Source organism: Thunnus albacares, chromosome 21 (assembly GCF_914725855.1).
Source record: "Thunnus albacares chromosome 21, fThuAlb1.1, whole genome shotgun sequence".
Lineage (NCBI taxonomy): Eukaryota > Metazoa > Chordata > Actinopteri > Scombriformes > Scombridae > Thunnus > Thunnus albacares.
This window is the reverse complement of record NC_058126.1, coordinates 14,191,353-14,217,143: the sequence shown is the minus strand read 5'-3', so window position 1 is coordinate 14,217,143 and position 25,791 is coordinate 14,191,353. Positions and strand designations below refer to the sequence as shown.

Here is a 25,791-nt window from a genome sequence, read left to right as displayed (position 1 = left end):
AGAGCCAGTTCTGCCAATCAAATTCACCCTCCCCCATCATCTTCTTAAAGCTTTCAGGGGGTGATACTGTCACAGCTGATGATCACTGGCCTGTTTCTCTGTGCAGCGAAGTGACTTTACATCATTTACATGCTGTTTTTTCTCTTTTCTCAGGTCTGTTGACGAACAGGAGAGGCCTTTTGCTCTTGGGATGCAATTTGTCTTGCTTCGAACTCTTGGTAAGTTCTGACCCTTTGCAGTAAGTGGACAGAATTATAAGGAATACACAGTGTATTTTTTATGACCATGTGAATCAAGATATAACACTATGACTGCTTATTTATTGTGTCCACTCAGTCATAGAGAGTAGATGTTGAAGTAGTGCTAGTAGTTGTGGCAGCTGTAGCCGATCACGTCTCTTCATCTGATTTCCATTGTCCAGGTTTTCAGCTGGTCTGTAATCCACTTTTCTAACACTCTGTTTTCTCTCTTGTCCTTGCTAACACCCTACAATTTTAGAGAGAGCTGGAATGCAGCAGCGTAGTCGACCTCTGAACTTTCATGTAGATATGTGTAGGAAAAGCCTCAGGCTGAGTAACCACTGCCCTAACATGCCTCTGTTCTGCTTGGAATGCCTGTGCGAACATAAAGTTGTCACATCACTTCTCATAAACCATTGTAAGGTGTATGTGGAGGCCAGGTTGTACACTATGTATTTGTGTGGTCATACAGTTTATTATGTGCACTTCTGATGCAATCATGTACAAGAGTTCGGCAATACATTCTACACTAAGAAGTTTACAATGTGTAGGTTTTTGTCGACAGTGTGTCAGACAGGTGCTGATTCAACTTTATGGTCATTTATTTTTTATAGGCCTCAGAGGATGGTGGTGTTGTGTTTGATTTAATTATATTGAAAGGTGTTTCAAATATTTTGTCAACTTCCACTCACAAACAGGAGGGGAGTTAATGATCTTCATAAAGCAAAACTGTGCCACCAAGTGGTAGAAAGGTGGTGCTGCAGCACATTCAATTTGTTCTCAAGTGCTCCAAGTCTCTTTAATTGTATACAGTGTGTACTATATATCAATATAATAGTATACAATAAATCAATGCACTTAGCTGTTTTGTACTAACTCTTATGCAAGGAACTGATGCAATATGTGTTCTGAGGTTTGTCAATCCAGCAAAGTGTTTTTCTATAGAACAAAAAATTGTTTTCCCAGATCTTTCTGGAGCTTTTTTAACCACCACCCACACTTTATTTCAAATTTTTTGTAAGTGTGAGCAGCTCTTCCATTTCCTTGTAGGCAAGTTACGTAAGTTCATTCAACAATCAAGCATTTTTAGTACATTCTGACTTACTTGAGTATACTTAAACCTGCTGAGAAATGCTACGTAGTATGGGATTGGGACACAGCTTGTTTTTAAGCATTAATCACATCTTCTCTCTCTCTCTCTCTATCTCTCTCACTCCAGCCTACATCCCCACACCCATCTACTTCGGTGCTGTGATCGACACCACCTGCATGCTGTGGCAGCAGGACTGCGGCGTGCACGGCTCATGCTGGGAGTACGACGTCACCTCGTTCCGCTTCGTCTACTTCGGCCTGGCCGCCAGCCTCAAGTTCGTAGGCTTCATCTTCATCTTCCTCACCTGGTACTCGATAAAGCACAAGGAGGACCGGGCCGAGCGCTGGCGCCAGCACCTGCCTCCGCTGGGCACCGTCAGCGAGCTCATATGCCACGCCGGAGGCCAGAAGAGCCACGCCCGCACCCGCTCCTGCCCCGTGTTCATCCCACCACGGCCCGACCCGCCCGCCGCCCTGCTGCTCAACCGCGGTCACAGCAGCCTCAGTTGCCCCGGCAACACCCTCAAAGCAATAACCCCTCCCATCCTGTTGCCGCATCACCACAGAGGCTCCGCCCATGTCTGAGAGCACCCCAAAGCCTCCCTCCGGGGTTCATTGTGACACGTGCCTTCCTGTCTCTGTCTCTGCACCACTCAGTGTCTGCTTTACACCAATCAGACACCAGGCGGGGCTCCAAAGCTGCTGTAGGACTGACAGGCAGAGACACATGTACGCCCACCATACTTAAAGGGCTGCTCATTGCTGTTTCTGATAACAGGAGACTGACAGATGTTCTTTTACTCTGAGCATATCATCAGCTGCAGCCACACACGGCATCCACGGAAGGTCAGACTTCCACTTCAAGGTTTGGACGATGTTAAGACATCACATGGTGCTACTGTTAAAGGCAGGGCATTATAATCTCCGTACAGACAGATGAGTCATCATCAACACGGCGTCTAAAGCACAACTGACAAACCTGTACTATGCAAGATCCTATGTACAGCTCCTCCCTTCTCAGTACTGTACAGCTCACTCTGTATTCTACATCTGTACCTCTCTCTCATCATCTTCTTCTTCTTCTCGGCCTCTGCTCAATTCACACATCCATGTTGTCGGCTCATTCAGAAACACCATTTTACCTTAAAGTCTGAGCTGTTAACATATCAGCCCTCTCTCTTATATTTGAGCCAATTCACCTGTTCTCACGTCTGGTTATCATGTGTCGTTTGCATCTTCTGAATTGACAGAATGGGTTTTTTTTTTTTTTCAATCCTCTCACCTCTATTTTTCTTCCTTTTTTGTAACAGTGCCTCTCAGGCTGTCTAGGCCAGTCCAATATACAAAGCTGGCTACCAGGTAAATGCTAGCTACAGAAAAGCCAGTCACTGTCCTCTCAGTTGAGCGACAATACTCAGCTTCGTTGCCCTCAGCTTTCATGTTTGGGAACAGTTGACACTGAGTCAAAGATTCTTGCCTCGGCAAGGAAACCATGTAGCTTAAAGCCGACAAGCACCAGTGGTACAGTGTTAAATGACTTGAATGAAAAGTCAGGTCTTAAATTTCATTACTTGTCACCCGACATGATCACAATGTTAACGATTAGCAAAGTGGCAAATAGGAGAAAGGAATAAGAAAGGTATCTCATCTCTGACCATGTGCTGAAGCTACTGTATGTCCTAAAGATGTGATCGTACCTGAAACTGGAAATGTGAGGGGGATTTTTTTTTAAAAATGTGGCAAAATTGCTGTTTTCTTAACAAATCTGACCCCTTTTTAAAAAAAAAAAAAAAAAAATTCTTGAGAGTAAAATGATTTGTATCTAATCCATTGCAGCAATCAACAACAGATGGAAGGATGCATCATTTTGGTTCTGTATTGTAATGGCTTCTCCATTCTAATGGTCATCAGATGTACATAGTAGTTATCTAGTAGTCTAGGCTTTTAAAAGAAGTAGCGCAGCAAAGCATGTAAGCGATGAAACCCCTTTTTATCAGCTAGAGTAAACGGTTGCTGGGTGTTTGGGGCCCTCTAGTGGACAGAGAGATGATTGTGTGAAGGCCAGTGAATGTTGCTGTTTGTCAGACCTACTGTACTGTACCATGAAAGTCTTGGTTAAAAGGTTAATTATTAAACTTCATCACTGCACCGAATTTAGTTTCCCAAAGGTACACCTGAGCAAAAGATTACCTGCTGTCTTTGACGTTTCAATTCTCATTTCCTGTTTGTTAGTTTGGTCCGCACAACATTCAGTACATGGCGGGAATGTTTTAAATATATTTGTCTAGATTTCTTTTTTTTTTTTTTACCTTGGCTTCATGTTATTGCTTACAACTATTTAAGATATACTTTTAAATGGAATGAGAAAATTGGAAGAGCTAGTAATGTGACTTTTTCAGTATTAAAAATGCATTGTTTGATATTAGATATATCAGGTGCGTCAGATTGTGGCACAATAATCTAATTTTTAGGAGTATTTTTTTTTTCCTTTTTTTGAGGGTGAAGATAAAATTAGTCTAATAAAGTTTATTATTTTATTCTCTGATCAGTATGACTTCATTTTAGTTAAAGGTTTGCAATGGAAATGAGATTCTGATGCAGTGAAAACATTTCAAAAGTTAACATTTTTGGCCAAGATTCATGGTATTCTGCCAGGTAAAGATTATCAAGTGGTAATGGCAGTGACTAATTTTAGTATTATTGTGACTTAGTACCTCAAATGAATTATTCATAAGTGATCATCCTGTAAATATCGACAAAGCAAATGAAGCATATTATAGAGCTCACACATAGCTAGAAGCATATTTATGAACTAACCCTTGACATTGTAGTTAAAAAGAATAAATAAGATTTAAAGCTACAAAAAGAAAAAAACAAACAGTGGATTTGTCTCACGGTGCCTGAACAGTATTATTCACATGGGAAGGGTCCGGCATATGTTCATGAGGAGGGGAGGGAGTTGCGTATTTTTTTTTCTTGTCAAAAGGAGTACACAATTGAGATGATTGACATGCTGAAGTTACCCAGAATGCCCTTCTCTCTATCTGTAATGATTCTCTCCCCTTCCTTCTGAGCACTGCATCTATCACGCTCTCTAATAAGAAATACCAATGTTGGATTATTGATCAGGTCCCTTGCTAATGTGACTGGAAAGCCAAATGTGATCCTTGCTGAGTCATTGAACAATAAAACACTATTTTTTTTCCATCCACTTAAAAAATCTCTCTTTTGAAATTGTAATATCTGAACATGTTTGAGTAAAAAAATATTAAATGGACCAAGATCCATACTTGAATGCAACCTAGCAAACTCACTTTAGATGACTATTGCTTGGCAAAACAGTATTTAATATTGCCTGGCTTCCAGAATATTTGCATTTTTATCAGAAATAAAAAAGTGAGTTAATAGCTTATATAAAAGCAAGTGATGTAACAACAAAGTATTTTTGGCTTTCTGTGATCTCACCAAAATCTCTCCCTCCAACAATGATGCAAAGTGAACCAAACGAGTGCACTCTTTGCAGGGAAGGGTAGAGAATCAGTTAGTAATGCCACACGGATCATGTGACACACAGTAAAAGTGTCCAGTCCACCTCCCACCTGCGATTTAGTCTCCCGCCGTTCAAATGCTTGGACGACTACCGACACAGATGACTTCAGGTCGACTGTAGATTTGCTTTTAACACATTTTTCCTTTCATCAGTATTTGAACTGAAAGTGAATTTCCTGGACAGAAGCTGTATTCTGAAAGTCGAGCTCTTATTGCTTCGTGTTCCTCAGGAGCAGAAGTCTAATTGATGTTTGTGAACACTTGGTTTACAAATGCCTTGAATACTTGATATTTGTCATTAAAAAACAGAAAAACCCACTTGTCTGATTGAGTTATTGCAAAGTAGTCGGGACAACACTTGAGGCCAAAACATCACTAGGAAGGCTGAAAGGGTTTATTTCGTAACAGCTTCATGGTTTTCCTGAAACCAGAGTCGTTCTAACACTTCTACACACACCGTCAAGAAAGAAAAGGACAGCATCAGGTTGTTGCAGAACCAGTTTCGAACCAAAAATGCACATCTTGATTACTCAGAGATTAATTGCTGGCAGAAATGTTCGCACAGTTTGCCCTCACTGGCCTTGGAATACATATATGCAATGCCTTAAGAATATTTTACCGGCTATACTGCCATAGACAAAGCTGTGGAACAGTGTGCTGTCATATAACCCGTTTTAAGGGACTATACAGTTACATTCGGAATTCAATGTCCATGTGCAACACTATACTCTGGATTATCAAAGCACTACATCATACAGCACAGGATTAATTGGTGACGTTTCCCAAAAAAGTTACACAATGAACATTTTTCTATCCCCTGGTGATTGTGTAAGCATTTGCTTGTGATTAGTAAGAATAATTTTACTTAGCTTTTAAAATAAAATGCTGTGAATAGTGACGAACGTGCAACTCTGCAAAGTCAGAGCTGGTGCAGTGGTGCAACTAATAAGTAAATAGTGTCCTTGCTAGAAAAATAAACACCAATTCTAGACATTTTTTCTTGCCTGGTGAAAAGTGTCAGATAGGTGTGCTGGCTGCAGCTGGATAATTCAGATGATGTCAAGCTCTCAGTTATAAACTACGGACTGTTAAACTGTCCCATGATTGTCTAAAGTGTCTGAAACTATTATTGCCGTTTGGCAAGGAGCTAAAAACAAATGCTAAGAATACATAATTTTTTTTTTGAGTTATTTGTGAAATATGTGGAATCTATGTTGATTCTGTAACTTTTTCAGAAGTGACAACCCAGTTCATCTTTAAAAAGTAGTCATTAATCATTACAGAAAATCTGATTTCACAATGGACACAATTTTCAAAATCCACAAACCACGGAGTGTGAGCGTCATGTAGAAAAAGCTCAAAAGTGCATTTGGGGTCAATTTTGCCATGATCTAACTGGTGAGTGGGTACTGTTCTGATGATGTGTCCTGTGATTGGGCAGGTTTGGGACTGATCGGTTTGTTTGAGGACTGGAGCGTACCTACAGCTGACTAATGCTAACTATCCATTCAGATGTTGAAATGGTTTCACCACTCACACTTGTTTTTCATAAAAACATATATTAAAAACATCAATGGTGTTATCCATATGGGATTATTCATTTTTAATCCCAACACTTAAGTTTAGCTGCATTAAGGCTTTTTTTTTCTAAATATATATTTGAAAAAAAAACAAAAAACATAACACTGTTTACTAATAAATGTAGGCACCTGTAAAAAAATAAACAATAACTTTAATACTCATTATACAACTCTGACTGACTGAGGCGGCATCACTCGCCATTGCTCTTGGCAAGCTCATCTCCCAATCACTGTGTCTCTGTGTCTCTATGGCGACTAGCAGCTCATTGGCTGGCTGGCCAGCACATGCGTCTGCCTCAGAGGGTCTGATTGGAGGGTTGAGGCAGTGAGCCGCTGCCCTCGTAGTCCAAGGTGAGGGGCAGCACTGACTGAGGCAGCACCTGCAGTACCACCCCGACACTCTGTGGGGTGGTGCTAGTCTGTGTGGTGGGAGGGCTCCCGGTGGTGCTGGCCTGCACCTCGGGCCTCAGTGTCTGTGTGGAGAACGGGAGGAAGCCTTGGGCCTGGAAAATGTCCTCCTCTTCTTCGGGGTCCAGACCAAGACCCAGGTTCTGCTGAGGGGCAACAGCCTCTCCGTGGCCTGGCTCCAGCTGGGCCTGAAGGCTGTTGTGAGTACGCAGCAGGTTGTCATGTTGGGTCCCAAGCTCTGTCATTCCATTCCCGCTAAAGACCTCTCCATCCATCTCCTCCAGCTGCTGCACCCACATCGTGTCACTCTGGAAGATAGCCCCGTCTCTCCTAGGACCTGGTGACAGTACCGTCACCGGTGATGCTGACATAGCAGACGCCCCAGGTCTGTCTATAACCCTCTCAGGAAGGTCGTTGACAACAGATTCCAGTTTCCTCTCCAGTGTGGGCCTGGGTGTGGGTGGTGCTGATGGCGCTTTGCTGGGGGCGGGGGTGGTGAGGCGAGCCTCCGTTACCGGGCCTGGCCAGACGTCCCTGGTTGAGCCCAACTCTTCTCCGCTGCCCTCTTCAAGGCCTCCACCCCCGGCCCCGGAGCCCAGCTCTGGCAGGGTGGAGTCGTCAAGCTTATGGGTTTGATTAAATTTGTTAAAAACGTGTCGCAGTGCAAACATATTATCTACATCCTTCTGGAAGTTGGCCCAGTTGTCTGGGCTGGGGCTGTAGTCAGGCCTACATTCATAAAGGCTTTCGTTTATGCTATAAAGATCCTCCAGTCCCTGCCAGTTCACCTCCTCGTCTGTCAAGTTAGGAAGCTTAACCCTGTCGTCCGTCCCATACTGGCTGTGTGCTGCCGAACAGAAAGAAACAGAAAGACTGTGAGGATCTGGAGTCGAAAGGAGGGAGAGATCTTTTCAAGTTTACTCAAACAGCATGCAGTCATGCCCAGTATCCGGCTCTCACTAAAGCAGCCCGCTCCATGGGGTTTGTGGCCCCCCCAAGACACACACAAACACACAAAGACACACACACACACAAACACAGATAAATGCACTCACACACTTCAAAGCAGCATTAGATAAACTAGATAAACACAGCACCCACACTATGCTCAAGCCATGAGTAGTGCAAACACATGCTGCCTTGGAAATTCACATAAAGACAGACTGAAAAAAAACAAAAACGTAATAATCCTTTATAACAAACTAACACACTAGCTGCACAACAAAAAGTGTAATAGCACAGTTAATGATAGGCCTGGACAGGATTGAAATGCAAAAGTCAGGCAACCTGGAATAAAACAACTGAACAGCAGAGGAAACAAAAGGTGATCAACAAAACAGACAAAAATAAGTGAGTGAGGTTGCTGCGGAATGGTGTGATCCAGAAAAAAAAAAGAGAAAAGAATTCAAGATGCTATCAGAAATAGAGGCAAATGAAAGAAAATCGCAGCAAAAAAAAAGGCTAAATCAAAGCTGGGCTCAGTTTGCTGTCTGCAAGAAAAGAAATATGTATCGATGCCACTTGTGCCTGGCTTCCCTTGTGAGATCAGCTGCTTTCTTGTAACTACTGCAAACTAGAGAGTGAGGATGGTTTGACACAGGCTCGGGGACTCACAGGAAGGAGGGGCTTGGTCTCCTCTTTGACCACTTTCGATGCTGCTGTTGCCTGGTAAGCAGGTGCCAGAAACAGAGGTCAAAAGGGCAGAGGTCAGTGGGAGGACAGAGAGGTCACAGCAACTCAAGTGTCCACACTACCGCTAGCTAATGGCCGTGAGCAAACATGAGAGGTATTCTGAATGTCAGGTTATAATGGCACATGATGTGATGACTGTGTTTATTTGTGGATACGGCTGGCAGGGCATGGAGGGTGATGTTAAAGGAATAGTTCCACATTTTGGGGGGAAAAAAAGTGCTTATTCACGTTATTGCGAGAGTTAGATGAGAAGATCTTTCAACCAATCTCTTCTTATCAATCTTCTCATGTAACTCTCGGCAAAGAATGATGAATAATGGATTTTCCAAAATGTTGAGCTATTCCCTTTAGCGTTCATGTAGAATGTGATGCATGAAGGGGGATGATACAGTGTCATGCATTGTCATTCACGTGCACTTGATGCTTGGATGGGTCTCGGGTAGAAGCACATATTCAGCACCTCCCTAAATGATTGTAGCCATGCTATCCTAAGAATAGCTAAAAATATTTATATTTCAATATGGACAACTGCTAGAAATGTTGCGCTCTCAAGCAAAAGGTGTGAAAATATGCTGATTTTATGTTTAAACAGCTGCAGACTGATGTTACACAGCAGATAAAAGTGAAGACAAGATTGTGTGCACAGAGGTGAAAACAAATGAAGCTGCTTTAATGGAGGAAAAAAAAAAAATCATCTGTTATGATTTGTTAGCATGTCCCCAGCATGCAGCCACAGATTCAAGCGCCGGCACTCCATGGATGGGTATTAGTGGGAATGAGGCAGTTCAGCCCATGCAGGTGTTAAAGAAAAAAAAGCCACTGAAGAGAAACAAAAATTGGTGGATACCTGTGTGGCTCATAGCTTCCTCCATCTTTACCTCCTGATCGGAAAAATAAAAGCAATCGATTGTTAATGTTTTGATTCAAGGAGATGTTGAGGGAAAAATAAATAGATTCATTCACACTGAAGATTTCTTCATGCACAGCTGCTACCTCCCTATGGAGAAATGCGATTATTGGATGATCAGAAGGAGGAAGGGAGGAATGAGTATGAGGAGAAAAGAGCTTTGGAGATATGAATGGAGGGGGAGGGGGGGAGGAGGGGGAAGGGGGGGGTTTAAAGGTCATATGATTGGGCTGAATGGAGAGATGAGGATCAGAATCGAGTGGTTTGAGGGGGTGGAGAGTTCAACGGGGTCTCCCCTTTCAAAACAAAATACACACGGTTATCCAGTCAGGTGATAATGATGGTTAAGTCACATTCAAGAAATAGATTGCGAGTAACTGCTAGGTCCATTTCACCGTTTAATAATCTACTTTTCCAACAAAAATATCACTTGATGTAACCGCGACTGCTATTTGACTGGTCTGCAGAGCTGGCATCTTACTCAAGCAAGGGCAGCCAGTGCAAGTAAGAGATTTTAGGCTGCTACGTGACAAGTGCTGGCATGGTTTTGACAAGTCCAGCATGCCAGCACTGCAACACAATCAGTTTTCTCGGAGCAGCTTGGCCGCTCCAGTGCTCCACTTTCCAGCTGTTAATTACAGACATGAAATTTTTATCCTCGGGACATAAACAAATGCAGCCAGCTCATGCCACACAGCTCGGCCTTACAGGCTTAGATCATCATTACATTACTTATTAACCACTTCTATTACTAAGTCTGCTCTCGGGGATGCTTGGACCATGTGGTGGAGGGAAAAAAAATATATATTGCGGCTGATTATAGCGGTGATGCATGACAAGCTCAAATAAAATCACCGCCTCAATTGCCGTGATGACAGCATCCTCCAAATAATATCTCTAACACTCAGTGAGTCACGAAGGGGAGGATGGCAAGGACACACAGCTATAACACAGCCTTACTTTGACTGTGTATGCAATATTTCAAAAAGCTGGATTAAAAAAGAAAACTAGAAATACTGCCTTGCGGTTGTGCGTCTCCGCCAACCAGTCAAGTCGCAGTTTACATCCATGTCTGTCCAGACTCATATAAAATTTGTAGTGAAAACTTTGAAGGAGTTTAATAAAAGGTATTAAGTGTATTTTCCTTGTATGTGTTCACATGCTTGGCCAATAAAGCTGATTCTGACAGAACACAAAGTTGTTGCCATGACAGCAGACGATGTTTCAGATATGGATGTTGCTACAAAGACGCTACAAATTCTAAAACGTGGACGCTTCACATATATCTTCAGCAGCACAGTTACGGTGTAGAATAATGGCGAGAAATGTGTTTTTTCAGAACACAGTGAAGTTGACCTTTGACCTTTTGGGTATAAAATGTCATCATTTTATCCTATTAGACATTTGTGTGAAACTTTGTCATAATTAGCATATGAATTCTCGAGTTATGACCAAAAACATGTTTTGTGAGGTCACAGTGATCTTGACCTTTAAACACCAAATTCTAATCAGTACATCCTTGAGTCTAAGTGGACGTTTGTGCCAAATTTGAAGAAATTCCCTCAAGGCTTTTCTGAGATATCGTGTTCACGAGAACGGGACGTACGGACAACCAGAAAACATAACGCCTCCAGCCACGGGTGTCACCAGACGTGGAGGCGTAAAAATCCTGGCGCACACTGACGGGAAACAGCTTCCAGGAGAGTGGAAGGTGCTGGGATGAGAAAGAGAGGTCAGAGTGTGTGTGTGTGCATGTGAGTGTCATCATGAAGAAAACATCAAACACGCATCAAACAAAGGACACACGAGTCTCAGTGATGATTCCTCGACCTCCACCTGAAACGTTGGCATTCATCACAAACACATGCAGCATGCAGATATGTGCAAACACACCACTGAGACTGAAACAGATTCAGAACAGAGCAGAAGACTAGAGTGAAATTCTACAGGTTTCACCCAAACCAGTGTGACTGTTACTACTCCTCTCACAGTATTAATTTTAATTTCCAATTCATCCATTATCTGTCCCTCACATAAACTCATCCAAGCTTCAATCTAATTCTTCTGTGTGTAAAATCTGTTTCAGTCATTGTTGGCATAACAACTACAGCTAAACCCGGTGTACCAGTCTGTTTGTCCGTCCATCTCATTGTACATTTCAGGTAGGTAGGAACGATAAAAAGGGCTGAAATCAAGAGTTTTTACCTGTATCCAAGCCTTTGGGGCGAGGGTTACACTGCTTGTACCCTTGACAGCTTCTCATCTCCATCAGCTGTGCGTGGAGACTGTTCAGTACGTCCCGATCCACTGCATACACTGCGTTGGTCAGCTGCACAAGAAAATCTTATTTTAGTGTCATAATGGTATATTTGGAAGTGTATATATCTACAAAAAAAAGGGGAGGATGAAACTGCATGTCACCACTCCCACATAAAAAAGGTTCTAAATGACCGACAAGACGTGAACTTTTATGGGCCGAGCAAGTTTTACAATGCAGCCGCCAATGAAAACTCTTCGAGAAAGAAAGCAGACAGACACATATAAGGAGCCTGACTGCAGACAGATGTTCACCCACCTGGTAGGGGTCACTGTTGAGGTCAAAGTACTCCAGGAAGCCGGTGGAAAACTCGCAGAAGAGTGTGTTGTGGGTCTCATTGATGGTCCTCAGACACCAGTAGGTGTTGTTGTTGGAGCTGGTGCACGCACAGAATCCACCCACTAGACAATAACAGAGAGTCGGTCATTTTTGTCAACTGGCGCTACGAACAAATCACTGAACAGACGTTACAAATAATTACTTTTCACACTTAAAAGACAAAAAACTATAAATGTGTATGAGATTAAATGAATAAAGAGATTGAGGAAGTATAGGTGAAAATGAATGAGTGAATGACGATGAGTGTCATTATTCGCAGCCAAAGAGCTGCAGTGTCGCTACATACTGGTAATCACATTGTTACATGGTCTACACAAGGCGCTTCCTACATTAAATTGTACTGCACTGCAGGGATCTTTAAGTGAATATACATACAAGACCAGAAGGGAGCGGTCTGCCAGTGGTCATTGTTATGTGTGAAGCAAGTGAGGCCCGGCAGACTGCAGTCGTCTCCCTTCCTCTGCCGTTTCTTCTCCTTCCTTTCCTTCTTCCTTCTGCGAATCTCATTGTACAACTGGGCCTTCCCGTCTATTTCCTGCGCAGCCTCCCTGTTGCACAGAAACGTGAGCGAATTACAAAACAGCGCGATGCAAAGATGACATCAGCCCTTTTCCCCATTCTGGTGCCAGCAACCAGCGGTGGGAAGATCTGGACGGGGACTTCCAGCAGGCATCGACCATGCCAGGATACGACAGTCTGTTTACTTTCATGTTTAAGCTCTTACCATGTCCAATTTTCTCTGGGATGATATTCTAGCCACTGTCCCTTCTTCCTCTCTGCCTAAACACACAACAGGCACTGCAAAAAACCAGCTGCTTTGTATTGGCATAATGTGTTCCCAATGTTTCCTGGTGCAAGTTGATCACTGTGTTTGAGGGATTGACTGATTTCCTCTCTGTTGAGTCATTCTATCTTTCCATGCGACTGAATCACTTCCAGACACACACACACACACACACACACACACACACACACACACACACACACACATAAAATAGGTCCCTGGCCATACATCTGCTTTGTCATTTAAACTCCACTGAAGGACAAAATACTCAATAAAAATTTCTAGATGACATGCTTCTCTTAGACACCCATTTGTGCTTTAAGGTCACAAAAATCATCAATACATCATGGTACACATGCTGTCAACTGGGATCTACAAAGTCATCTAAATGAAGGTGAGCTTGCATGCAGATATCCAGCAACGTACAGTCAAACAGCATCATAAGATACAATATTTTCACACTTGGTCAGTTGCAAGTCATAGTTAGTATTATAGTAATTAATAAGGAAATGGATTACACTAAATGGGGAAAATCCATAAATAGATGGGAAGAGAAACTCACTTAAACGGATGGAGTTGATCGTTCCTGTTCTTCAGTCTCTCTGCCTTGTTTCTGTCTCCTTTGTTAAAATAGCTGGTGCTAAAAACAGAGAGAGAGACCAGACAGAAAACTATTTATCCACTGATTCCAAAAGAGTCCTAAAACAAGCTGAAGATAACTTATATCCTGTATGGAAATAACACGAGGAGGAAAAGTATTTTTGAAGTCAAACAGAAGGAAGACTGACCCCCTCTTTCCACAGTCACACTCATCTGGTCGTGTCCTCTTCAGATGGCCCCTTACTTCCCGGAGGTTTTTGATTTTGTCTTGAAGTGCTTCAATCTGGAATGAAATAAGCAACAAATTCTTACATTTGTTTCATGGCTATTCTGACAAATTCCTGACCTCTGACAAAATGAGAAACCTGAAGAGGGTGTGTGTGTGGTGTGTGAGTGCCAGAGTTATGTACTCACCTCTTGGTCCACATAGCTCTTATGGTCTTTCCAGGCCCTTGAGGACTGGTAGATTTCTCTTTCACAATGAACAGAGTCATTCATCAAGATATAACACCTGAAAAAGATGAAAAAAAAACTATCGTACACTGCTCTTTTTGAGAGACATATAAATGCAAGTTAGAAGTGAAGTCATTAAGGAGGCTGCCTACTTACTTGTGGGTAACTTTTAGAGAGTTGGGGTATCCTACAGCGTTGGTATCATCTGCTAGCATTTCCTCTGATCCGTCATCTGACCCCAAGTCGAACTCTGGGTCCTCTGAGTTGTGGTGACGCTTTGAGATGACACGGCGGCGGACAGCTGACTGATCGTCTGCTTGCAGGTCAATGTCGTATATCTGACCTTCAAACTCAACAGAAAGAGACCTGGTAGGTCGCGTGTGGACAAAACGTGGACGAAAACCTGTAAAAGATTTAAGAAAACAAACTTTAGTCAAGCGGCAAATTTAACTTATTTGATTGGGAATCACTACTTATTTCAGTCCAACCTGACTGTTTCTGGGGCCAATTCCAGAGTGCATCTTTGAGCTTTATTAGATATTCATACCTAAGTTACACCTTTTCCAAGCAACACTAGAGGGCATCAAACCATTCTAAACCACAAACCCGACATCACAGACAAAGCAACATCCACAGAACAAATTCCAGGACTTGTTGCAGTATGCTTGCTTTTTAATAATAATAATAACATTTAATTTGTACCACACTTATAAAATACATAACATAAAGAAAATAGTAATAAGAGTTTAGATGAAAAAGCCTACCTGAATAGAAAGGTTTTTAGGCCTTTTTTAAAGCACAGAGTGACCATAATCTTTATAAGTGTGTTAAATCTACACTATCCACATGTACTCACGCTGGCCAGATGAAGCAGAGAACTGTCGGTGGGAGCGGCGCTCCGTCCTGGTGGCTTTGTAGAGACTGTCCCCACAGTCACAGCCCCTCTCTCGGTTGTCATAACTGCTGCGGGGCTTCAGGCTGCGGGCCCTCTTCCTGGAGCCCTCTTTTGAGCCACCTTTACACTTCTGTATCCTCCACTTTCCTGTGATCTCCTCCACGCAGTGCCATTTCTGCCAACGCGACAAAGTAGAAACAAACAGGGAGAATTAATTTTCCCTCATGAAGTCTTTCAAGTTTTCCCGCTCCTTATTTAATTTGGATTTCCAGACATTACAACTATCAAGTGTCCTCGATCCCTTTAAGAACTTTCCTCATGGTATAACGAACAGATTTTGTGGCATAGCTAATAAGTACTATAGATTTTAACGATATGAAAAACTTAATGTCAGATTTCAAGACAGAGCCACTGTTTTTGGAAACTCCCTGAGAAACACATGCTTCTGACAGACGTATCAGGCAAATCTTAGTCTGTGGGAAAGAGTGGCATCCAAAAGAAGCAGGAAAGATAAACCAAAATGGCCACATGAGAAGAAGTGGGTCTGTCTGGTGTCTGAAAACAAAGTGGAAACCCCTATCACTCTCACACTGGTTATGTCTGCGCCAAGTGCGTCACCAGTATAATTGTGTAAATACATACCCACGCACTCTCCTACATCCTTTGTGTCTTTCTCAACATCCATTCCCACTAGGAAAAGAAAGTCAAGGCTAATTGCTGAGTAGTGCCGCTGGTTAGGCCTTGCATAAATGGAAGAGACACATCTGCAGAGCGCCGTGCAGATGATCAGTGGTGAGTGTGGGAACGAGAGTCCAAACAAAGGGCCATAAGGCAGATCAGGTTTCTTTTGGAAGGCTCATATAGTGACGAAGAGCTTACAGCCCAACAGAGCTGTTATATCAGCATTAGACAAGAAGTGAGGGAGAGAAAGATGTATTGTCACTAGGGGATGAAAACAATCTCTGTCTTTCTTTACCCCTCTCCTGCACCCTCCCTCCTGTGAGTGCTTTTAAGGCACAGCAGTAACGCTGCAGCAGTTCAGGCCTGCAGAGATGAATGGGAAACTGAAGAGGAGTGGAGGAGTGGTTAGTTAGAAGCAGACATGGATGAACATGAGAGCTGAAACATGAGTGGTAGGTGAAAGACCCCAAGTACCGCAAGTCACCCACATTGTCATGTATCCCGAAAGCATACAGTAACAGAGGTTGCTCCATGTCCCTGGTGAGTAAATCTGGTATACCCACAACAAACCCATAACGTTATCACATGATCGAATCCAAAGGACCGCAACAGTTCTGTGACAAAAACACAACAGAGGCTGTGCTCAAAGAAAAATCTGGTCTGTCTGAACCAAGATGATGTGGTCTTACTCAAAAGGCAGTAACTATTAAGGCTTTTCAAAACGAAATGTCTCTCATTCAAAGTGAAATCTGGTCCAAGACTGAGGTTTAATATCATTGTTGAGGACTCCTTAAACTACAATGCTCTAGGAGAGTTTATTTTTCTATGACCCTAGATGAGTTGGTGTATAAAGGCATAAAAATACATCTGATGCTGATGCTGATCAAATACACCCAGATATTGATCCATGCTCTCCCCTTGGCTTGTCCTACAGAGCTACAGTAAGTGGAAGTAGAGAAAAACTTAAGAAGTAGTGAGTACCATTTCCCCCCATAATTTTCTAAGAAACACTCCACTGGCTTTCAGGCTGCTCACTGGAAGGTTAAAGTTAAATCATGCCAGACCAACCATTTATGACCAAATCTTATCCTCTACCACATTATATATATGTGTATACATATATATATATACACATATATATACACAGTTGTGCACTTTTACAGGTGCACACATACTATACCCACACTCTCACATTCATTCACACATTCCAAAACATACTGCTGAGCTCAACTACAATTGCTCCATTGCTGTCTTTAATAACTGATTGTTACATACACACATTTATGTGCCCATAAAATGGATCTGGGTTGCATTAGACAGTCCTTCAGAAATGCTGAAGGTCATTTAACGCTACCTGAAACTTGTAACAATTTGTATTGTTCTGGTCTGCCTGTTCCAAGGCCACATACTGTACCACTTGGCTGTTGGTCTGCCAGAAAATTAATGGGAACACATGAAAGGGAAGTACCAACAAATGAATACACCACAAAACAGTGCAAAAGGGTCCAATTATGAACCAACTGATGTACTGTAAATGGCAATTTCAGTTGTGGCTCTCAAGAGTAGTTCAACAGGGAGTAGAGAGGTCACTTTAAAGAGTGGTACACATTACTGTTATTAGAGAAGAGCTTGAAGAAACCTTCCTTAACGGATATGAAGGGAACTTCTTTCTTTTAACAAAGGTGTTCAGAGATAAGTAACGTGCGTGCACATGGGTGTGTTCGTGGTACCTGTCCAGGCTGTTCACAGGGTGTCTGGAATTCAGCCTGCTGGCAAGTCTCTTTGACCTTCTTGTACTTGGGCAGGCTATTGGTGTGCTGTGTGTTCACTGAGTCATCCTTCTTCCTCAGGATCTTTCTGAAACACAACAATGACACACAAATGAGAGGAAATCATTATCGATAAACTGACTTACTCATGTAGTCAATATACTATAAAACTATTACTGCCCTAAAGTGAGCAGGTTTTATTCATTTTAGGAGTATCTCTTGTTTTTTATGTTCTGTCATTGCCGGTCCTGTGAGATTCTCATGTCGTAGCCAATGAAAGGATAAGTTATGTAGCATCTGTGTGTGTCAGAAGGTCTAGACATGGAGCTCCACTCAGCCTCACACCAGTACTCAGCTCCAAGCCAAGCTGTTTGACCTCGGCTTGGCATCACGTTCAACTCTGCCTCTACCCTGCCCCATCTCCTCTGCCGCCACCATCACCACAAGGCCTGGCTGAGTCTCTAGCCATGCCAACCCACGTAACCCTTGCTCTATTCATAGCTCTCTGCCATAGCCTGTCTGCTCACAACACACAGACAGAATGACGGTGACAACAGAGCAAAGAACAACCTGTCCCCTTCAAGAGTAGGCCTGTTGTCTTGTCCGATCCTGTGTAGCGCACTGTTCCAGGGGAAAACGGCCAATGTTCACACACTAGCTTGGCTGCAGTTTCTAGCCTTTAGCCAAGGGCAATTAAAGAGCTAACAGTTGCTATCGATGTCACTCCCCGATGGCTGCATTACGTAGATGATTTGATTCTCAAACAACATAGTCAGTCCCAGCTGTCAGTCAGAATTTCATAGGCTCAGTGGTACAGTACTGTAAGTTCATGTGAGGATATTAAATCATAGAGCATATCACATGAGCAGCAAGAGAACTGCACAAAAAACATTAGCTACTGTGTGTGTGCTGCTACATCTGTGCCTCAGTGAAAGGTCTGTGGAGGCTAATCTCAGCATTTAGAGACAAGCGCACAAGCAGACAGCCTTTATAAACAGTGTGGATTAATAGAAGAATGGATTAGAAGAGCTAAAGCCCCAACAGGTCAAAGGTCACACTCTTTTCATTTGATACACAGCAGTCCAGGGACCAGCTAGTCCTGTCACACAAACATATGCCAGCGGGAGACTGATCTGCATGAGCGGCAGCGGAGCTTACTCGTTCTTCTTTCATACAGTTGGATATGTGTCTGCAGATGTCGAGGCAGTCGCTGGCAAATGTGCAAACTAGTGGAAAAGAGATGGGAAGGCCAAGCCAGTGAGATTTGGGAAAAAATAGGGACTGTGAAGAAATGACAGTGGGGAAAAACAGCAGCTGTATGGGAGAACGTGACATACTGTAATATACAGTATCATTACACATGCTGCCAGCACAATCTGGCCTCAACCAATGTTTGTGGGTTATCCCTCTTTCTTTTTCCCTCATGCCCCCATGTCTTTCTTTTTTTATTTAATTTCAGCTGTTTTTGCTTGGCTACTTGTATCATGTGAAGACAAGTTTGGTGGGATTATTTCTCATCAGGTTGTCAGGTTTCTGTCAGTGTACCCCTGGCATTAGCACAGCTTAACATGTTAAGTGAACAAAAGCAGGCTGTCAAATTGAAGGTATCATTTTCTGCAACATATATCTGGCGGCAGCAGAGAGGTTAAATAAAGAACTGACAGGGTTTGTGAGAGAGCATGCACTGTATGTGATCGCGTGCACTACAAAGAAAACAGTCTCGGGGAAACAGTTGAGTGTTGGCTATAGTGCGGCTGCTGCATTCCACTCTGGGGGAGCTGGTGACATGTCCTGTGAGTGGATTGAGTGTGAGCCTTCCAGCCATTCCTCAGGTAACATCATACTAAGCCTGGCTAGCCTTTGTTTATTTTGTGTGTGTCTAGCTCTACCATGTTACTGAAATGTATCTTCCGTCTGTCTCCGCCAGTGCGCGAACAGCAGGCTAAATCAGGTTTAGGGCCCCAATCATACGCTCAATATATGCAAGGCCCCTTCAGAAGACAAGGCCTCTGTTTGTTTTTCTTGCAAATGATCAAATGACCTGGTTACGCATGTGTCAGCGCCTCTTGCGTGAACTGTCATAATTTGCTAGACGCTTATAGCTTTACCAAACAACTCAGAATATTTCGACCTCTTCCACCATCGTTGCCTTCCAAGCTGACTGTGGTCAGGAAATGTCTGTCAGATAACAAATAACTGCGAAAAGCAGCTGTGTTGCTGGAAGAGGGAACGTGCACTGAGCCTCGCACATTTCGGGTTCACTGAAATGTTTTTGTCAGGTTTGTGTGACACACAATGTTCTGCAATGACATGGATGTGTCTGTGGTGTGGAAAGGGAATAAAGAACTCCAGTTTACCCTCGCTCCACCAGGAATGTGTCCCTCCAGACTTTGGGTTTCCGGTTGGGTTTGAATCTGGGAAAACAAATCACACAAAGTTTATGGAATTCGTATGGCCTATGCACTCACCATCAGCTACAGTGTTTTGGACACACAGCTAGAAATCATTATGGAAGTTGATCACAGCAAGTTCAAGACCTTGTGGGTTCAAATACTCTTTGAGCACTAAATGGATTATCCTAGTACTTTGTGCTGCTCTAGAAATGTTTTCACAATGTGACTATTTTTTAATTTTTGAATGTAGATACTGTATATCAATTGTTTGTGGTTTTTTAATGCCACAAACTAAACTGTAAAGGACAGCAACTTTGCATTCAGACTGGACAATACAAGTACAGTGGGTTTGCTGGAGAAACAAAGGATTCAACTAGCAAACAAATCTACGGGAAACTTCATGAGAAGAACCTCAGTGAGTCCCAGCCAAAGTCCCACATCCAAGGAAAATCTGCCAAATTGCCTTGAACCCACTTTGTGCACAGCTGGAGCAAAAGCAATCATTCTGGCCATGGAAATTTGCTCAATAATGGCAAATGGCAAATGGCAAATAGGATGGTTGCACATATTATGCACACTGTGCAATTACTGTACCGTAATATCCATTACAGCATGGCATGAAGGATCCATACAAACCTATTGCCAGTCCTGTCCTGTTCCAGCAGCTTAAGGATGGACTTTCCATCCATGTCTGGAGGGGTGTCCAACCCAGCAATGTGAAGAATCGTGGGAGCTAGGTCAATGTTCAGCACCAGATGAGGGTTTCTGAAGTACACACACATACAGTTTACTTAAACTTCTGAAATACATAAAAGGATATTACGTAACACAATCAAGTGACCTGAACAAGTGAAGATCACATTTCAGAAACTGAGTGACAGAACAAGATACAAACAGTTGAATGCATTCTGGAGCCTTTTCAAAATCATTATCATATGTTTCACTTTGTCCAAGATAATGACACAGTACATTTGGAAAATGTGGAAACAATGTCATTTTTAAAGCTTGGGAACTTTGATAATAGGATTTTAGCAGTTGCTGGGACTTACACTGCCCCTGGCTCCACATTGGGTCCTCTCAGGAAAAATGGCACACGGATGTCAAAGTCATAAGGCATTGATTTGCCCTTGACCAACCCAAACTGACCAATGTGGTAGCCATGGTCTGCTGTATAGATGATGTACGTGTTGTCCAGCTCTCCAGTTTCCTCTAGCATATCATAAACCTGGGAGGTAAAATAAATGATGATGAGATGATAGATAATGGACTTCCCAAATATTACCTTCATTTCGAACTTAAGAAGCTGTTTGAATGATATTCCATAACTTGGATCACTGAGAATCATAGACAAACATGCTACAAAGGGGCAGGTGTTAAAAATCCTTTAAGACATTGATTAAGTATTCAACAAAGAACTCACCTTCTGCACTGAGTCATCAACAGACATGAGTGTCTGCAGCCTTTTCCGGTGGAGGAAGTTGGTGAATTCCATGTGGATGGGTCTCATTGGGCCCGTGTACTGCATGATCCAGTGTTTGTCCATATTTGGGGCATAGTTGTAGCTGGGGGTGCTAGGGCACACAGGAGGGAGAAAGGAGATCAGCAAGTGATCAGTACTGCCACACAGTGGCTGTATTTTGAGTTTTATACTGACACCACCCTGAAAGGCCATTATGATGCTAGTGTTAGGATTGATGAGCATACATTTATACTGTGTGCCTGATAAAGTTGTGTACAAGTGAGAAAATCTTTTTGTTTGTCTGTCTGCATGCAAGTTATCAGGGCACGTAACAGCTACAAATAGCCCATTTAAGACGCCAAAAAACAGCTGTCTGCTATTTTTCACAAACTACTGCCCAGTAACAGGTGCCACAGTTGTCCACTGCATTTGTCACGCATCAATAGCTGCTCTGTTTGTTGAAGGAAATATCTTAATACTCAGCAGCCAGCACCTTAGCTGTTTTTCCACACCTCTCTCCGACCATCTCTCCCCTCACACAGAGTCGAGAGTCTCCTTGCTCCACTGCGCTCTTGGCACAGACAAGTCATTTGAGGGTTGGCACATGCTTAAGAAAATAATAGGCCCCAAAGTCAAGTTTGCAACAACTTCTGGACCAAAAACTCAATAAGTCATAGTCATTTGAAATGGGGGAATAACAAGAGTGGATAAATAGCAAGAGGGAGGAGAAGGAGTCTTGTTTGTGGAGTTGTAGCTGAGAAGCTGTTCACCTGCCTGTCGTGTTATTAGCAATAAAGTAAAGGAGGGAGATATACAGTAGACTACTGTATGAAGTTGACTTTTGTGTCTGAAAAGCCTCTAAGGTTCAAAGCAGAAACTGTATATGAATAATAAGAAAACAGTGTCTATTTTCCATCCTGCTCTAAGTGATTTACTCCTAAAACAAACTATAACTAACATGAACAGGTTCCACCCCTGAATAAGCAGCCCCTCGACAAAGTATCAAGACTTAGATACTTAATGAAGACCTGTTATGGGAGCTGCTTTGCTCTGATTGAGTGAGCTGCCTTTTGCCCTTGTCTCCTCAGGCCTGCTTTGTGAGCAGGGTGAACTCTTCACCCACCTAGCCAGGCGGTCTAATAAGCCCCACAAAGGGACCTGTCTCTGGGCAATGGGCCACCAAGGTATGGGGCCCTGGGCACCAGGGTGCCAGGAATGCAGAGGTCAGTGGAATGAAGCCAGTCCATAGGAGAGGTCACACCTGTCACCTGTCACATATATGTTGGTGTTTTGCGGTATTATCCCTGGATTACAGCAGGGCCTGATGTTCACCCCAGAATGCCTCCTGTCCTGACCTTGCAAAACTTGACATAGACACATCACGCACGAGGATTACCAACATTCCTTTAAGTGACTTGTTGAGCTACGACCAGAATAACGCCATTCATTCTCTGCTCCAGAGACACATGCCATTCAGAAACCACATCACATCTATAGTGTTTGAAGTGAGTCAGATGCTTGGCTTACGTCTAAGAGACAGGGTAAAAACACCTTTGGTGAGGAATGTTAATGACATTAACATCAAACCTCCCCTGCTATTGTTGCTGTCAAAAGTACAGACGCTCATTTGATTTATGAGGCGTCTCCTCCTTCACTGCCACGCAGTCTCTTCCCTTGTTGTATATGGCATCTAATGTGAAGATAGGAAGCGGCTGCTGAAAAATAAAATGGTATCTAAGAAACAATTTGTTATCAAACATCTGCCTGTGAAAAAAATATTTTCCATATCTGTTATGGAAGTGTATAGTCAACAAACACCAAAACAAACATCCGCTCATGCCAACCACCTTTGCTGCTACAGTAACAACACTGCATATCACGCACGCTATGCACCTACACACGATCACTGGGGCAACCCCTTTAGTCACCCCCGGGCCCCAGCTCAACCCCCTTCACCCGGAGGCTCGAGCTAAAAATAAATTAATAATGTCACAAAGGGTGTTCCAAACCACACAATGCATTCCTCTCGTCCCAGGAGCCACGGGGAGAAACTACTGATTGATATGGACAGGGTCAGGAAGTCCTTCGCGAATTACACAGGAGGGGAGGGAGGGGTGGGGAGAGCGGCAAGGGGCAAGAAAACGAGACAGACAAGACACTGGGAGACACAGAGGGAAAGATAAATAGAGACACAGACAGAAACAGAGATATACAGATAAAGCGACAGAGAGGTAGAGCAAACAGACAGAAGAGAATGTTAGGTGGGATAGAAAGTGAGAGGAAGGAAGTGGGAGAGGAAGAAAGAAGAATATTGAGAAGAACTGGCAGTCTTGCACCCTTGAACCTTAAATCTATTTCTCTAAAACACAATTCCTCCCCCCACACAGTGGAGCAGTGCACCCTGGGAGCCTGTTGGAGGGCCCACCAAGAGATGACAGGTTATGTTGCCATGGAACGACCCAGAGTATTGCAGCGCTGCCTCAACTCAGCGATGGGAGTTGTGGGAGGCCAATGTGGGCTTAGCATGAGAGCAGTGCTCCGTAAAAAAAAAAAGCCATCCCTGATCTTCTCCCTGGTATGTGCCCCAGCTATTCTTGAATGATAAATCATTTTGATTTCACGCTTGCCGAGTTGTCTGCTCTAGCAGCCTCTCAGAAACCTGTCATCACTGAGGATTGAGGGGCGGGTGTACTGTAATAATGTTAGGTACACCGAATCGTAAAAACTCAAATTGGATGTTAAAAAAAAGCCCAATAGCAGTAGACAACAGTTGCCTGAATGTCTGTGTGTATAATGTCTAAATATGGGTCCTGGAAGTTAATTTTTCATATTCTGTTAACTTGTAAATCCTACGTAGGAACTCTGGTAAGTGTGTGCATTTGAGAGTGTGTGATAATGCCAGCCTGGGTGTAACTTACATGTGCTGCGAAGCATTGGGGAAGTGCTCGGCATACTGTGGAGCTGAGTCTTCTGGGCCATGAGGGGCAGCATGGCTGATGACCATCATCACAGGACGATGAGGGTATACCTTCTTGGACATGCGGAAAAAGCTGATGCTGTCATTGGTGATCAGATCTGTGAAATAGTCCTGAAAAAGAAGAGCCGCGGTGAAATAATTAGACGTTACAAGGCTAAAATCAGATCTAGAAAGGACTGAAAGTGTAGGTGGGATTGGGGAAAATGCAAAACAACATGAGCATTGATAAAACTCGTTTGAAGCAACACAACCAATCACCGTGACATGTTGCTCTTGCTTTCCCTCATCCAGTCATTTTCAAATAAATGGAGAGGGGCCAGTGGGGATATGAACTGGGGCCATTGAGTACACACAGTACCAATCTGTCGAGTCAACAGCTGGCAGCTCGCCTGTGTGTGTGTGTGCGTGTAAATGTGAGTGTGTGTGCTTGAGTCTGTGTGTGTATGTGTATACAGTATATGGGCTGTTGCCTCATCAGTGAATCTCTGCACTATTGAATGTGACACCACTTGATGGTGAGAGGAGCGTGGTGCTCTCAAATGGTATGTTGTTATGACAGCTCCCAGCCTCTACTCCTCTCTGGGCTATCCACTCTCTTTCTCCTACTTCATTTTACTCTAGCCAGTTTCCCTTAACGTGTCTTTTCTTTCCATCTCACTGATTCACTGTGGGAGATAATGGAACACACAAATCAGAGAAAATACTCTCAAAAGGATATAAGCCTCAGGCATTACTAGGGAAATGAGCTGCAGTGAGTGATGAGTTCAATACGGTAGATGGGAAAAACACAGGGTCCCCCAGACGTTGAGTACTCTGTTTTTCATATTTTAGTGGAATGGGCAAGCAGACGACAACCGAATGAAACTCACTCTAACTTCCTGTAAAGGACTTAGGCTCAGGAAATGTGAAATTGACACATCAAACAACCAGCAGGCGTTACATTTTATCAAAACCTTTATTCTAGGCGTGGTGTCGTTTCTGTTTTTTTAAATATACCGTAGGTCGCACCCTGAACTAAAATCACAATAGTATTTGCCAAGTTTCCAACCGTAGATCAGCCATTCTACCTGCATTTTGGCATGCCGCTGTTGTTGCCTGGCATAAAACATACGGAAGGGAGTGCCAGATTCAGAATGAAAGGGTAAAGGGTGATTTCCCTGAAATGTCAGAAGTGGGTTTGGCTGATTCATCCTGTCCCTATTAATAGGCTTTATAGCCAGGCAAGTCTTAATGGCCTGGCGGCTGGTGATTGCGTGCACATGGCAAAGCATTGCCATACTTGTTTTTTCAGTGTTGCCAGCTCTCCAAAGTCTGAGCCACTGCTGCTCAGGGCTCTGGCAGGTCAAAAGGAAGTGATGGTGTCATGGAGAATGCCTGGCCAACAGCTATAAAAAGGTCAGGGAGGTGAAGAGTATCACTTTTCCCAGAAGCTTTTGGAGCTGATTAGTAGTAAGTCACGTAATGAGAACTCATTCACACGGTTTCATTTCACAACAACATTCATTCATCTAATTTGTGATTCTCCCATTTTAAGTCTTATAACAACCTACATGGTTTGGCTGTCAATGCAGCAGGATGCTGTGGCTTTGAATTTGCAAGATTTGTATGCGAGGAGTTGTCTGTTTATTCAAAGCTGCTCAATTTCTGAGTGGTGGAA

General features: G+C 43.1%; 2 protein-coding genes across 9 annotated transcripts in view; one reads left to right on the top strand and one right to left on the bottom strand.

Annotated features, from left to right (window-relative positions):
• LOC122972215 (solute carrier organic anion transporter family member 5A1) overlaps positions 1-3,868 on the top strand; it is a 37,342-nt gene extending 33,474 nt beyond the window's left edge. The window contains exons 9-10 of the mRNA XM_044339101.1: positions 154-218; positions 1,459-3,868. Coding sequence (XP_044195036.1) covers positions 154-218; positions 1,459-1,916 — 523 coding nt within the window. The 3' untranslated portion in view covers positions 1,917-3,868. The remainder of the gene's footprint in view (positions 1-153; positions 219-1,458) is intronic.
• Positions 3,869-5,256: 1,388 nt separating this feature from the next.
• The window catches only part of sulf1 (sulfatase 1), an 86,203-nt gene continuing 65,668 nt past the window's right edge, over positions 5,257-25,791 (bottom strand). For 6 of the 8 annotated variants that reach the window (XM_044339093.1, XM_044339096.1, XM_044339094.1 and 3 more), the window contains 15 exons: positions 24,076-24,245; positions 21,119-21,269; positions 20,748-20,923; positions 20,335-20,463; positions 19,663-19,719; positions 17,267-17,393; positions 14,817-15,030; positions 14,117-14,363; positions 13,922-14,018; positions 13,696-13,790; positions 13,470-13,547; positions 12,499-12,671; positions 12,043-12,185; positions 11,673-11,796; positions 5,257-7,715 (listed from right to left, as the gene is read on the bottom strand). In XM_044339093.1, coding sequence (XP_044195028.1) covers positions 6,757-7,715; positions 11,673-11,796; positions 12,043-12,185; positions 12,499-12,671; positions 13,470-13,547; positions 13,696-13,790; positions 13,922-14,018; positions 14,117-14,363; positions 14,817-15,030; positions 17,267-17,393; positions 19,663-19,719; positions 20,335-20,463; positions 20,748-20,923; positions 21,119-21,269; positions 24,076-24,245 — 2,940 coding nt within the window. In that variant the 3' untranslated portion in view covers positions 5,257-6,756. Of the gene's footprint in view, positions 7,716-8,482; positions 8,534-9,407; positions 9,442-11,672; positions 11,797-12,042; positions 12,186-12,498; positions 12,672-13,469; positions 13,548-13,695; positions 13,791-13,921; positions 14,019-14,116; positions 14,364-14,816; positions 15,031-17,266; positions 17,394-19,662; positions 19,720-20,334; positions 20,464-20,747; positions 20,924-21,118; positions 21,270-24,075; positions 24,246-25,791 lie in introns of all 8 variants that reach the window. The other 2 variants (XM_044339099.1, XM_044339100.1) reach the window with 2 other exon arrangements.